The sequence below is a fragment of the Puntigrus tetrazona genome, chromosome 15 (assembly GCF_018831695.1).
Source record: "Puntigrus tetrazona isolate hp1 chromosome 15, ASM1883169v1, whole genome shotgun sequence".
In the NCBI taxonomy this organism is placed as follows: Eukaryota; Metazoa; Chordata; class Actinopteri; order Cypriniformes; family Cyprinidae; genus Puntigrus; species Puntigrus tetrazona.
Window position 1 is genome coordinate 1,826,662 of NC_056713.1, and position 14,758 is coordinate 1,841,419.

Below are 14,758 nucleotides of genomic sequence, written 5' to 3' on the forward strand. Positions count from 1 at the left end.
GATCTCACAGGGCCTCTCTTTTACAGCGCTCTCTCTTCCTGATTGGTCGAGAGATCTGCCAGTAACAGCACTTCCTCCAGGGCTCTGTGAGGTTCAGACAGTAGAGAGGTGGAGGCAGGGGGAAGAGGGAGTGTCTTTAATAGTGTTCTCACTGAGGCACCGCAGACACGGCTCAACACGGCAAGAAACTGAAACACAGTCTGACTTGCAAAGCAAGCCTAACCAGGAGCTCTCTCCAGCTTATTTCCTGTACTTGGAGGCCATCTTGAGTTGACGGACTTACTGCTTACAGAAGCGTTTGTTTGCTTTTTCTCATTTGTTACAGTTGCTTTTTTTGTCCCCAGTGTGTTTCCTTGAAGTTTGGACGTTTTCCTCTTCAAAGCTGCTTTGGAGTAGTGAGGGAACAGGAAGCAGCAGCAGCAGGAGGAGGTGTAGAGGACATTTAGTTTCAAAGCTAAACTTTATCTTTATTTCTCACCTGCTTCTTCTCTGGAATGGAAGCCGTATAGAGGAGCTTTTCCGTGAAAGGGAGGGCTAGAAGAAAGAGGAGCCACTTCCTGGAAAGGGATCAGTTGTTTTTAAGCTCTAGTAGACACGGGACACACAGCAGGGACGGCCACTTTTGATGAGTGAGTGACTGCTGGTGTGTGGAGGTGAGTTTGCTGCCTCACACTAGCCAGTCTTATCTCTTGTGACTGTCTTTGACTCTTCGGCATGGCCAACGTCAGTCCCTTCATGTCTCCGGGACCCATTTCCCAGGTCTTCTTCCCCCCGGGAGGTACATCTCCACCTGGGTCAGTGGTGATGCAGCAGGGGACACCGGTTTCTGTCCATAACTCTCAAACCCCAGGGTTTCCTACAGTGGAGATGGGGGTTGCCCCAGCTCCCGGTGGGGCATCTGGAATAACATCTGGGCCTCCGGCACCAGCCGGTGTCTCCTTCATGATACAGATTGGGCTTACTAGAGAATCTGTGCTTCTACCCCAGACTGCAGACCTGGCCTACATCAAACAAATTTCTTGCTCAATTGTGGATCAGAAGGTAAGGACCCCCCAGGACATTGTCCTATATGCACTAGCACTTTTATACAAGTTGGTATATTAAGTTCAGCTTATTTTGGAAATTTAGTAGTTTACCTGCTAAAATAATTTTTAAGATTCTTAATTGCATTTCATTGGTGATTTCATTAGAGTGAAGGGTGTCCAATTCACTCCATGCTATTCACAAAAAATTCATGCACAATGACCACAGAAATATGTGATGCATGCAGAACATGCTGTGGTAAAGTATAGCAACTCTTATCTCAGTTTTAGCAGTTCTCCCCCGAAAAATCCCACACTGATGTGTATGTTGCGTGTTAAGGCACTGATATGTAAGGTTGTAAGAATAAATGCATCTAAGCATCTTTGATGAAATTGACAAATGCTTCAGGTGCACCACATTACCTGAATGAAGCCCTTGATGTAAAATTTTAATTCATTTAATGCTTTAATATCCAGAACCATCCATCATCTATTTCGTGACTGCCCTCACCTCAAATCTGCATTACTACCTAACAACTGAGATTTTATCAGCCATTCAGACTGTGTGATGATTTGATTATAAGATTTCCATGCTCTGGGCAATGACATTGTTCACCTTAAAAAGGTTCATTAGGAAGTTGTTTTTTTTCTCCTCAAAAAGCATTTCAGTTTATGTATACCATACTTTGTGCAACAGAGCTTTGGAGTCACTAGTTGAAAATCCAGGCTTGAGTTCTGTTATTCACAAAGCTGAATGTCTTGAACTGTTGCTATAAAGAGAACTTGTTTTGAAAGTTGCCTCAGAAGGGAATCTACAAACTAATATAAATGTGATTTGGACTTGGGGAAACATTGATTGCTGTGTTTTTCCTAATAACTCGCAAATGAGTTGATTACAACAAGTCCTTTGTTGTGTCTTTTGGATTGGGTGATTTGTGAGCTTGGATTTGGCTCCTTCCCTCATCTCCCCTTGGCGTCAGACAAGAGTGAGTCACAGTGTTCCCTCTCTGTTTATTCAAATGTCTCCCTCTGTTCCATGGACACTTTTTTCCATTCACTTGGAAGGTAATGTGGCGGCATCACTTAGTTCCTCCCTCTAGGCATTATTTATCCTCTTCTAGAACAAGTTTTCCTTTCCCTCAATCCCCAAAGACCTCCTAAATTGTTCTGCAATGCATAATTAAAACATCTATAGAGTACCAGGCTGTGGGCTGTCCCTTTTGTTCCTATTATCCCTGCTGGTCCAACACGTAAGCAAGCCATTGTCCATGGGATAAAGAGGAGGAAATGAAGCCTGTTTCCTCCCAAAGTAGGAGGCCATGGTGTGTCCTCCTCCTCTGAACTGCTCCCTTTGGCTTCCTCATGGAGTTTTGTTTTCTCACTGCAGGTTCACAGACAATGCTGTTGCTTCCATCTCTGCGCATGCAGCACATCTTTAAAGAGTTTAAGACTTGTTTGCCAAAAAGACTGCACGAGTTTCGAAATGTGGTCGGCAGCAAAATAGATGTCTAGTAATGCTGTATACACGCTTAAAATGAAACAAACATCCATTTCCCTAGAGAGGAATGTGTGTGGTTTCATCTGGATATCAGGAGAAGGAGCCCCTACCTCTGGCCTTGTATTCTAGGCCTAAAGGGCCATAATAGTAGAAAGAGGGCAGATTTGTTTTCAGTGGTTTGGGGCATATTCTCTTTAATATAATATGCAATTAAGATCTGTAGATTCATTCTGGATCAATAGGTTAAGGAAGTCCGATATCAGACTTTTTAGGACACTCCTGAGGAAATGTCAGCATCTAGAGTAAAATCACTACTTGTTTGTTTCTTACTAATGTGGCCACTGTAAAGCACACAGTGTCTGATATCAGGGGAGTCACAGGTAATTCTGCACCGTGCAACTCCCACATGCTATAGTCATCCCACTCTGGCTCATTTGCATGGCTACGGAGAATCTTTGCATGGAAGGACCGTATTTCCTGGCAAATTTACCGCTCTGTGCTGGCCACCATTTGACTATTCAAAACACCCGTTTGCTCAACAGGAAATGAATGACAAAAGTGAAAACAGAGAAGAGAAAATAAAAAAGACAAGAGACGCAATCTTTGACATTGTGTTTTGTTAGGTTCATTTTCTTAGCTGAGCTCAGAGCTGTTTTGCATTTCATTTTAATATTAAAGGTTTAGACAAGAGGTCCTTAGATAAGAAGAAATCTGCTCAATCTTCTTTGATTTTGATGTACAGTGAATGCTGTGTTTGATGAGAGATGTCGTTTTAGATGTTATATACTATATTATTCTGTATTCATTTGACAATATAAAATCACATAGTATGATGCAAATTCAAATTAGAGAGAAAACATTTCTAAAGGAATCAAAATATAATGTGGCAAGTGTAAATACCATTAAATGGCCCCCAATTACAAGACTATTTGATGTTAAATAGATTTTTTCTTGCCTGTGACACCAAAAATTACATTTCCAGGTGACAAATATAATGGGTTATTCAGTGGTATGGTACGGTGCCAGCGGCAGATCGCTTTACTCAGACAGGATTTTCTAGAATACACAATTACACTTCTTTCCGAGTTTTCTTCATCATATAGGCTATTATGAAATCCAATATCCTTGTCCCTTATTTGTGCTATGATTTATAGCTGTCTAAGTAATATGATTGTAGTGTATAATGCAAACTTGGACAAAACAGCCTATGCTTTTAGGCCTCACCAAAAAAAGGTATTTTTATATTTCGAGTGTACTATGCAAATACCATTGTGTATGATGAATATGGCGGTCATTGACTACATTTGGTCTACGTCAAAGTACCATGATTTTAGCATAATATACTAAGGCAAAGCCACAGTGTACAAATAAGGGGACAACGCTTTATCTTAATAGTCCACATTATACATTCTACTAACATTTAAGTAACTTAGCATCTACATGTTAACTAGCAGTCATTAGAGTATTAGTAGACTGCTTAATAACTTCTAACACTTTATGTTGATGAGTCACAACATGCAACGTAATGACTATCAGAAACTTTGCAAGTATATGTCAACTTACTCTGCTAACCCCAAACCTACCTTATCAGAGAGCCGGTATACATGTAGCAAATGAATGGGAATTAGTTGATGTGTACTTACAACTAAATGTAATTAAATGTAGTACAATGTCTAAAGTGGGCTATCAAAATAAAGTAGTGACTAGAAATGGCAATAGTTTCATAATTCCTAGACATATTAGCTTCACTTGGTCAGTTTAAAAAGAGAAAACAATCAAGGTGGGAACAAAAGTAAGTATTACTATTAAGTAGCAACAATCAGAATTTTACTGGAACGATGTTTGCCTGTGCAAAAATAGCCGTGCTAGGGTGTTGTGGCTTTACTGCTAGGCTGTACCGGGTGAAATATTCTTGAAAATTGTAGTGTTAATAAACAGCATATTATGGCCCTGTTTTTGATTTAGCACGCCCTTTCTAAATAACTGCACATAGACACAGAACATTGTTCGCGAGGCCTTAATTCCACAGCTGGCACACCTTTAGATTTTGAACCATGTCGTTTAATGCCGTGCTGTGAGTAAATCGGTATGTAATTAATCCCATTAGGATTATGTTCTTTTCAGACCAACCGTGGTTTGCAATCGGTTTCTTTGGAAGAATGGAGATTTTGTACAGTAATACAAATCAAAGCAGCTTAACTCCGCCATGAAAAGAGCAGAAACGAGTGGAACGAGGTGTCAGACTCGCGTGTGCTTGGATTGACTGTAATGTAGGACGGTGTGAACGTTAGGCGTGGGTGGAGTGTGCATGCGAATTTGGAGAAGGTGGAGCAGCGTGTGCATGTGCTAGACGTAAGAACGGAGGTTTTTGTGTTTTGTGTTTCCAAGCCGGTTTGCTGCAGAAAAGTTAAATGGGTGGGTTACCACAGTGGGTAAACACATGATCTCAGAGTGAGAGGAGTCTGGTTCTAGTCACACTGGCAGGCTAGAGTTTTTGTCTTTAACAAAAGAAAGGGAGGGAAAAAATTGTATTAGCATGTTTTTATGCACTTGCAACGAGGCGTGAAATGGTAGTCATTCGGTACCATAGCAAATCATTTGTAAAAAAGCAGTACACTTTTAACACGCTTTTTATGAAAATAATGTTAAGTGAAAGAGATTAATGTTTCCAGACACAACTGCATATTGACATCAAATGTACCATCGTTTAATTTATGTTAGATGTAACTATTGCTTTTCTGATTCAGGCGAGCTTAAAGGGTTAGTACACCCAAACATGAATATTCTGTCATTAATTACTCACCCTTATGTTGATAAATTAAAATTATTTTGTTGAAGCTTACTGTTTTAATGATGTCTTTACTACCTTTCAGGGCAGTCAGTGTTGGTCTCTATGCAAGCTCTCAGATTTCATAAAAAATGTCCAAAGATCTTACAGGTTTGGAATGAGAAGCGCTTGAGTAATTATTGACAGAAATAAAATTTTTGGGTGAAGTATCCCTCTATATGTAATTTCATATTTGCTTCTATTGTCTTCGAAATCTAGTATAAACGTACTGCTGAATGTAACTAGGCATTAACTGTAAACTAAAATATAGTTTAATGTGATTTCTATTTGGGCATTCACAACTATGAATTTACAGTCTAGTGCCCTACATTTATATTAGGCTATATTAATATACAGTTTTTAATCTAAATATAACGAAATAACACTACAGTTACGATTAGAGTCAAGCATTTGTACTTTAGTATGTTGGTCAAAGCATGACCAAAGAGTATTAAAGCATAAAAGAATATACTGGTTACACTTTATTTTGCAACTGCATGTCTACTAACTTTAAGAATAGACTTAGGTTTAGGCTTAGTCGAATAAGTTAATACATACTTGCAAAGCTGCTGATCCAAAATACCCATCAAAATAAAGTGTTAGAAGTTATTAAGCAGACCGTCTACTAATACTCTAATGACTGTTAGCAGACATAGTTGCAAAGTTACTTACTGTTAGTAGAATGTCTAAAGTTGACTATTGAATTACCTATATACTTGTACTATACGTAATATATACAGTATTAAGTTTAAGATCAGATTTAATTACATTCTTTTTATTGAATCAGTCACAGACTCCTTCACAACCAGTGAAACAATCTTCTGAATTTATTAAAACACTAAAAGGAGCCACTTCCTTTTACTGACCTGATCACAAAGGCTCTGCAATTAGTCTATGAATAGAATTGTACAATTATTAAATTTGCATTTTCGTTTATGCCAGTTTTTCTGTTCAGAGTAATAAGGTCCTGAATTGTTGGGGGCTCTGGGGATCAGTGTGGCATTCCTGTTGGCTTACCTGCTTCATCATCCTGACGCCTGGGCTACAAAAGCCCATTTCAGCACAGCGGAGCACAAACTCCATTTAGTCCCTCGGCTGAGTCCCCTCCGCCCTCTTCTCCCCTCCGTTGCCAGCCATGCCTCTCGTGTTACTGTTCGCTTGAATGAAAAAAGGCTGCTTTGTTTTCCGAGCCTTTGCCTCAGCCCCGGGCAGCTCACAGAAGTTTGTGGGCTTAATGAAATCACTGTGTGTGTGTGTGTCTGCAGTGTGTGATTTTTTTTTTTTTTTTTTTTCATCTGAAGGTGGACTCTGTTGCTGTGCAGTTGAAAAGATGTGTGATACTGCAAAATTGGTGACTCTACTTAATATTCAACGTCTGCTGACAGTATTTTTTTTGTTTTTTTGACTTCACTTACAAAAAAAAAACTCATGAGAAAGTTTATCAAACGGTTGTATACACAAAACAACCAACATGTTGAGTTCAGCCCTCCTCTTTATTGGTTATTCGCCGCTCTTCACCAGGCTCCCGACGGGAGTGGTGTTGGGGCGTGGTATGCAGTCTGAAAAGATGTCTTGCCTCTGAAGGGATTCAGCTTTGTCAGTGCCGTTAAATACCTGAATTGGAGACTCTCCCCCGTGCATTAATATTCAACGTCCAGGAAGGGTGCGAGATGGACCTCAGTATTTGTTGTGCTGTTGCTCATGGCAGAATATAATTTTGACTCGTCCCTCACTTAAAAAGGGGGCGCGTCATGAGACTCCGCCCCTTAGTTTATAAGAACACGCCTGTATACTTCAAACGGGACAAAACAAAAACACCAGTTTATTTGGACACTTTTCCCTGGACACTTTATTATTTTGTATTATTATTTATTTTGTTAATAAAGAAAAGCCTCTCCGAGGCCTGACACCACGCCCACTGTATATATATATATCCGTCACATATATATATATATATATATATTTTTTTTTTTTTTTTTTAAGGAGCTTTTATTAATAATTCTATTCAAAGTTGTCTTTATGCTTATCTAGATGTCTTTTAGTTATGCATTCGCAGCATAATTCCTGTAACCGGAATTTGTTCCATGGAAAGTGCTGCAGGGATCATTAAAATATGTACCCTATCACACATTTCACAAAAAGTTCCGGGTATACTGGTTTAAGTAGCCATGAGATATATTTTTTACATAACTCTGTGGTCTGGGTTTGTAAGCAACTCTATCATGCTAAATGTAGCACGTTTAAACTACATAATAATTGCGCATTTCAACAATTTTCCAGTATAAAATTCCCACTTAGACGTCCAAAGTGAATGCTTCGTGTCAGCACAGTCAAAATAAAAACTGACAGCGTGCCACAGATGCTACCGTTATAGTTTCATTTAACCTGGTATAGAGTTCTACATAAACAGTCTGGTTTATTTTAGTTGCGATGCTCGTGTAAGTGGTACTGTACTTGCGACGTCTTTATTTTATGTCTTTGTGTTAATTAAGAAATGTCAATACACATCGGCGTTTAAGAAGTTGCTTGTTTGTTACTGTATCACTGATTTTGAAACGAGACAACGCTGTTAGTACGAAAGTATCTGTGGCATAGCACCAGTCCTGCAGGCTGTCATGCTCTACGTAAGGCTCCAGCCATGTGTGGAATGTAAATTTGACTTGTACACCCTTTTCCATGACACAGATGTTCACCTTTGTTATTATATCTGTGCTATCTGCTCGTGACTAAAGGGAAAGTTGTCTTACACCACATATACAATATGATTGCATGGGGCTGACGCAAGAACATTAAACAAAGAAAACAATCGACTTAGTACCTCCACCGACTTTTCCTCCTTGCCCTGTTGAACTTGTGAGAACACAAACAGGAAGTCAGGCTCTTAACCCTGATTTTCTACATAAACATCACAAGTTTACAGACTTACTGACCCGTGGCCTGCTGTACCTTCAGCTTTGCCCGTTTCTCTTCACTCGAGTTCGTAAGAACGAAGATGCCATGAAATGGTTTGACGAGCGCATTTTTTATCTCCTGCCTTGAAGTAATTTGGGGTGGCAGTTATTGAAGGAATCGTTTTATGTAGAGCATCAAAAACATCATTTGCTACATGCTACCGCTAGTCCTTTGCGGTTTAGTGATATTTCTAAGAATTATTTTATATTCTAAAGAGCATTTTGTCAGACAAGTAGCCTAATTTTAAAAGTGTAAGTCATAGGTTTTCCATATATCTCCTAGAAGCGTGCTTTGTCTTGTTTTTTTTTAGTTAGCATATAGCTAACAAATGCTAAATAGGCATATATAGCTTATTTTATGGTTATGCTTATTAGCAAGAGTTTTACTAGAATATTATAATTAATCACATAATAATGCCTTATTCTACATCCCTAATCCTAACCAATACCTAAATTTAACAACTTTAATAAGAAGCAAATAATTAAAAATCATAGTTAATAGTTAACAATGTTACCTATTTGTTACCATTATGCAATTTTATGAAAATGCATTTTATATTATATGTTAACTTATTTTGGGTCACTAAAGCAAGCTAAATTTAAATAAATATATAGTACAAGTATATAATTATATAATTAGTATATAAGTATATAATTATTTATATGCTTAAAGCATACTGCCAAATCATGGTAAACTAAAATATACTTTAATGGTTTTTCATTAAAATTGCAATGAATTAAAATATTTTATAATTTGTAATAATAAAGGTGCAATTTGGTACATTTAAATGATATTAACTTTATTATAATATTGCATAACATTACAGTTTAGCATAGACCATTGAATCGGGTTAGACTGTTAGCATCACGCTCAAACATTTTGAATATTTAGCTAAAACTTTATTTTACGGTCACATATTAATTGCCTATTAGCATGCATATTACTAGAATATTAGAATACCCAAACTTAACAACTACCTTATTGATAAATTAACGTTTTATCGAGGGAAAAGTCATAGTTAAACGTCAACAAGTGTTACCAACATTTTTCCTATTTAAAACCCGAAAGTCTCCTGTAGTTACATTGTGTGCAAAGGCATAATTGGAATCTATTTTCAAGTAAAAACTTCAATACCGTACTATTCTAAAATGCAGTTTTCAAAAGCGTAGGCCAAAAAGCGTACAATGTGGCCGTTTCATTTATCGGGGACTGTAATATTATATCATATTCATATTCGTTAGTTCGCTTGATCGTTTGTTTTCATTTCTACTTGCAAGTTTTGAAGTTCACATTCAATACAGTTAAGCAACAATCCCTTTTCACAAGGCACTACCCGAACCTAGTGGTTTAGCGTACGCTCTATCTGTTGCACAAGTAGAACAGGGTGGAGGAACAGAAGAAAAGAGTTAGCTTAACAGAGCCGGGTTCAGTAGAATAGGATCTTTTCTGCTATTGTGCTCCGACAGACCTCGGCGTCGCGTTTTGTTTTTGTGATTCAGCTGCCGACGTCACCCGTTCATTGCGTCATCTCTTGCGACGGGGGAATTCTCATTCATTCTGGTCACGCGGCGGTTAGGCCGTACCTCCGCGCGAAAAAACTTGGCATTTCTGATATGTTTCTCAGCTTGCAGGCCCTATGACATCACGCGACCTAAAAATAACCCAGCTAGCTAAAAGCGTTTGTTCCATCACGCACAAACACAATGGCCGGTGAAATTCCCGCGCCGAGCCAAGCGGTTGTTGGCTGCTGATGAGTGTGGCGCATTGACGTCTTTACGTTGCAACCGCCGCGGCGCCGTTTCATTTAACGTAAATATCTGCCAAAATCCCTGGGAAGGTTTTCTTTTAGCTGGTTAACAGAAGACCGTTTCAGAGGTGATGACGGTGGAAGGCTTAAGAAGTTGCAGCCAAGGGTGTTGTCTCTTAAACGTTATTACGTAGCATTACGTTTTTTGCATTGTTATTTAAAATAGGTGCCTTTTTGCCGTTTCTTCCGAGTGCTGTCTCCAACATTTGCAAGCATTTAACTTTATTACGTCACAGTGAAAAGAGTGCTTATGAGAGAACTGGATTTGAAAGGGTTTTCTTTGTGAAAAGGTATAAACTGCGCTGATTGGAAGCGAAACAAGTGTGTCGCAAACAATCAGGCATTGTTCTTAATATTCATTCAATCCTGTCTGCCAATTTACACAATAATCTCTTTTTGCTTCATGCATACCCTTGTGCATCCAAATGGTTTTTTGTTTACATATGATTGAATTCTGTGACTATTAATTATGCATATATAAATACAAAAACTGACAGAGCAAAATTCTCCATAGAGTCTGAAACTGTGGAAATGCTGATATTGAGAGACATTGATGTATTTATAAACGATACATATGTAAAGATAATTAAGTGGACGTTTTAATTTTACATGCTATATTTCAATTCTTTGAAGGGTGTGATGTACAGAACGGTTCTAAGGATTTGCTCAATGCAAAGCAAACATCTACTTGTGTAATAATTCAGAATTATTTTTTGGTGTTTTACTGTTCTTCTGTCGCATTTAAGCTACTTCTGTGTTATGTTTCTGACTAGAATGCGTGACATGTCTTAATAACAAATGCTATACCCTTTCATGTAAATCTCACTTGCATTTTTTTTTTCTTTTCGTTTTTGTTTTGCTAAATGCTCTGTCAGTGGGGAGACATACATTTCACCTAATGTAGATCCACCTCAGACTATTACAAAATCTGGGTCAGTAATTATGACGTGATCTGTCTTGCTTGTTTATTTGCTTTATATTGGTCGACTGTAGTAATAATTACTGTTCAAGTAGTGCCTTTAGCAATTTTATTGCCATCTGAGTAGATCATAAGCACTCAGAGCTTCTGGGATGATTCATTGGTTGAGTCTCTCCGTCAAATGATCAATGACGTCTTTGTAGCAGCAGATTCAGGCATTGCGTTTGTTTTTGTTCACCGTTAGACTGAAAGATAGTATTGAAAATATTAATCTGCTTGAAGCTGCGTCTCCAAAGTACAATTATGTGCATCCAAACTGCTCACTGCTCAAACATCTCACTTCATTGACTGTAAGAGAGCTTGATAGATGCAGGTTTCGCATTTGCTGTCTCTAAACACTATAAAGCAGGTCTTAGAGTTCTGAATTGGAGCAATGGGCATTTCCATTACAATTAGCTGATGTTTGAATAGCACACAAAGGGCAATTTAAGGAAAAAGTGACTTCTTGTTCCATTATTAAGGAGTTTGTTTAGCAAGAACGAGGCCTTGACGTGTGGGAATAATCATAGACTGAAGTGGGTCATGGTGTTGCAACCATTCATTCTCAAACCATGATCATGGTCATGTGACCATGATCACATCACAGAATGAAGCCACAAAGTGGTTTGAAGGGGTGCTTAAATGAATGTGCTATATGTATTTGTGAGCGTGTGTCCATATTGATACACAGAGAGATAATATCGGTTAAAGACAAAATATAAGTGTTCCAACATGTACATTTTTTCAACAGAGACGATGTGCGAAATACTGAAAATCAAAGAATATTTATAACAAACTATATAAATTGTTCTTAATCATATTATTATTAATAGTAGTAGTATTTCATTATTCATTTTTTATAAGAAGACAAAAACAGTGTAAGCATTACAGAAATTTCAGTATGAGCTTTACAGTCTGAGCTGCTAAAAAAAAAAAAAAAAAAAAAAAAAAAAAAAAAAAGTTGGGAGACGGCTGTGCAGTTTATTTGATGCTACATTTTTATTAGAGAAGAAGCTGTTGCCAGATCAGTCCAAATCCCTGGAGCGCACTGGGGATAACCCTTTATTGGCACTTAACACGAGGAGGGAAAATACATACTTGGAAGTGCAAATAAATGTCACTCATCTTTATTGCTTTCAGTCAGTCCTGAGATTTCCAATATAACATGTAAAGCAGGGCAATGGCTATTTATAGCATGTGGTTTTTTTATGTCAGCGTACTCATGTGTGATGAGACAAGACAGGGTTAAAGTCCTGACGGATGTTGTGAAAGGTGTTTGTGTAGACAGCCACTGAGAAGAGAAGAGAAGAGAAGAGAAGAGAAGAGAAGAGAAGAGAAGGGGGCAATGGTTTCCATAATTCATCAGAGTCATAATGGGCGCAGCCGCCTGAGACCATTCGAGAAACACGATCCTAGTCAACACAAAGCACCCTTAGAAACACTGCGCTGTCTCCAAGCAAAGCCCAGGGAATGGCAGATATGATTGCACCAGCGTCTATTGTTTGTGCCACTGTGCAAACATGCATAGGAACAATTGAGGATACATATGTAGCCGAACCAACAGTTTGGTCTACCGTCCATTTACTTTAAAATGTCTGGGAAAACTTTTAATAGACAAATAAAATGAGCGCTGGGTTTGTACTAAGTAGTAAGTAACAAGTGTTTGTTGTAGCTACTTTCGGTAACATGTTATTTCAGTGGTCCACTTTAGACATTCTATTACTATTGTCAAGTAACAAGTATGTCAACTTATCCTACTGACCCTAAATCTAACCTAACCTAAAAATAATGTCATCCAAACAGATCAGAGCTTGTCACGTTTGTATAAAACATGCATAAGGCGTTCATTGAATAATCAGAGACTGAGTAACAGATAAGTTTTATACTATAGTTATATAACAGAAGAGAAATAGCAGTTTGACTCATAAGCCACCAAAGCAGTTCCATTAATTACAAACAGACTATGAACAGACTTTGCCCAGTTTAGCAAGCGCTTGAAGCCACTGTGTGACTGTTTTCACCCGAGGCCGCCTGCTGCTGTCAAGCATGTTTAGAGATTGGTTAGAAGTTGTGGTAGCAGGCCGGGTGTGGACTATAATCTTTGGCAGCAGCTCAAGCCTCTGGAAATAGACAAGATGGAGGGTTGTTGACTTTCTTGTGGAAGCTTCAGGGAGAGGGAGGGAGTATTTCGAGCGGAAGGCCACAGACCAGGGTCCGTCTCTTCCTTTGATTGAGGTGGAGGTTAGCCACATGCGCTCTGAAAGGAACACATGGGAATCCTTAGGCGCTGGGAATAACAGGAACTGGGTGGAAAGGTGTTGTTTTGGGTATGGAGTGTAGTAATTCTCTATATTCTTTCTCTTTCCTTTTGTCTCGGCTTGTCTCTTCCTGTTGTCTTTTTGATGTTGTGTCTGGGTTTTGGGTTCTCACACTATAAATGCTTTTCCATGCTCGTATCACAGCATCAGCACGATCCTTTGTTAAACTCCCCATGTACTCAATTTGGTGCTTCGATGATTTTCACATCAAGTATGGTGGAGCTACAGAGCCAAACCTATTACGTACATATTATGATAAATCAATAAAATCACACTCGCAATTAGGCAAAAGTTGTGATTAAGTCAATGCGTATCTTTCAGTGAAACAAGGGTTTGTGATTAGTAGTAAATATTCATCCGAAAGACAGAGGGCACTCTTGCACACAAAACTCCAATACGCAACACAGTAGAAATTCAGGGAATACCTATACACCTTTTTCCAGAAGTAAGCCTGTGATGCTATAGGTAGATAACAAGGAGAATAGCAACATGCAGTAAACGGTAAAGCAGTATTTACTACAGTAACTGCAGTAAATGGTTAAGCGGTATTTACTACACAGAGCCGTAGTTAACTCAAGATACGCAAACGTTTTCATAATATCGATATTATTTCTTAATATCAATGAATAATATAGATTATATTGTTTGATGTTTTTTTGCATAGCTAGTCAGTGAATTACGGCTCTGTGTAGTAAATGCTGATCCATCTGAAAGCAAGCGATGGAGATTAACAGCTGATTACAGAATCAGCTTTACTGATAAATTGCGCATGACTATCACATACAGACATGGGACCTACAGAGAATGGTCAAAGTGATAGCAAATACAAATACATATACATACTATAAGTAATCACCACGGGCGAGTTTGAAGGTGTTTACCAGCCACAGTAAACTGTTCTGTAAAGTTCGCTTTGTCAAGATGTTAGAACTCAGCCCCAGTTTCTGGGAAGCTGCCACCCTGCAGATTCCAGCTCCAACCACAATCAAATTACTTGGAACCAGATAAGCAAGGTGTTCACAAGTACCTGATAATTACAGGCAGGTGTGTTGGAACTGAAGTCTAGCGGATGGTAGGTTTCCAGGAGCAGCGTTGGAGATCCCTTCTCTTAAACTCTGGTCCCAGAGGGTCACTCTCCTTCAGAGTTTAGCTCAGTCCAACACAATTGCTTGAAAATTTCTAGTAAGACCGAAGACCTTGATTAATTTGTTTCAGTCATGTTTCATTTGGGTTGTATCCCTCCAGGAACTAAATTGATCACCCCTGCTTTAAACTTGCTTTTAAGTTTATTTTTTTCGGAAATTACATCATTTAGTTCTTCTGAAAATCCCACCAACCTCCACCATGACTGAGATTCGAGACCAAGGTTCTGGTTG

The 14,758-nt window shown here is 38.6% G+C and overlaps 1 protein-coding gene across 2 annotated transcripts in view; it reads left to right on the forward strand.

Annotated features, from left to right (window-relative positions):
* The first annotated feature begins 120 nt into the window (after window positions 1–120).
* Window positions 121–14,758, forward strand: part of prkd2 (protein kinase D2) — a 31,853-nt gene continuing 17,215 nt past the window's right edge. For both annotated transcript variants that reach the window (XM_043258686.1, XM_043258687.1), the window contains exon 1: window positions 121–1,041. In XM_043258686.1, the coding sequence (XP_043114621.1) occupies window positions 715–1,041 (327 nt within the window). In that variant the 5' untranslated portion in view covers window positions 121–714. The remainder of the gene's footprint in view (window positions 1,042–14,758) is intronic.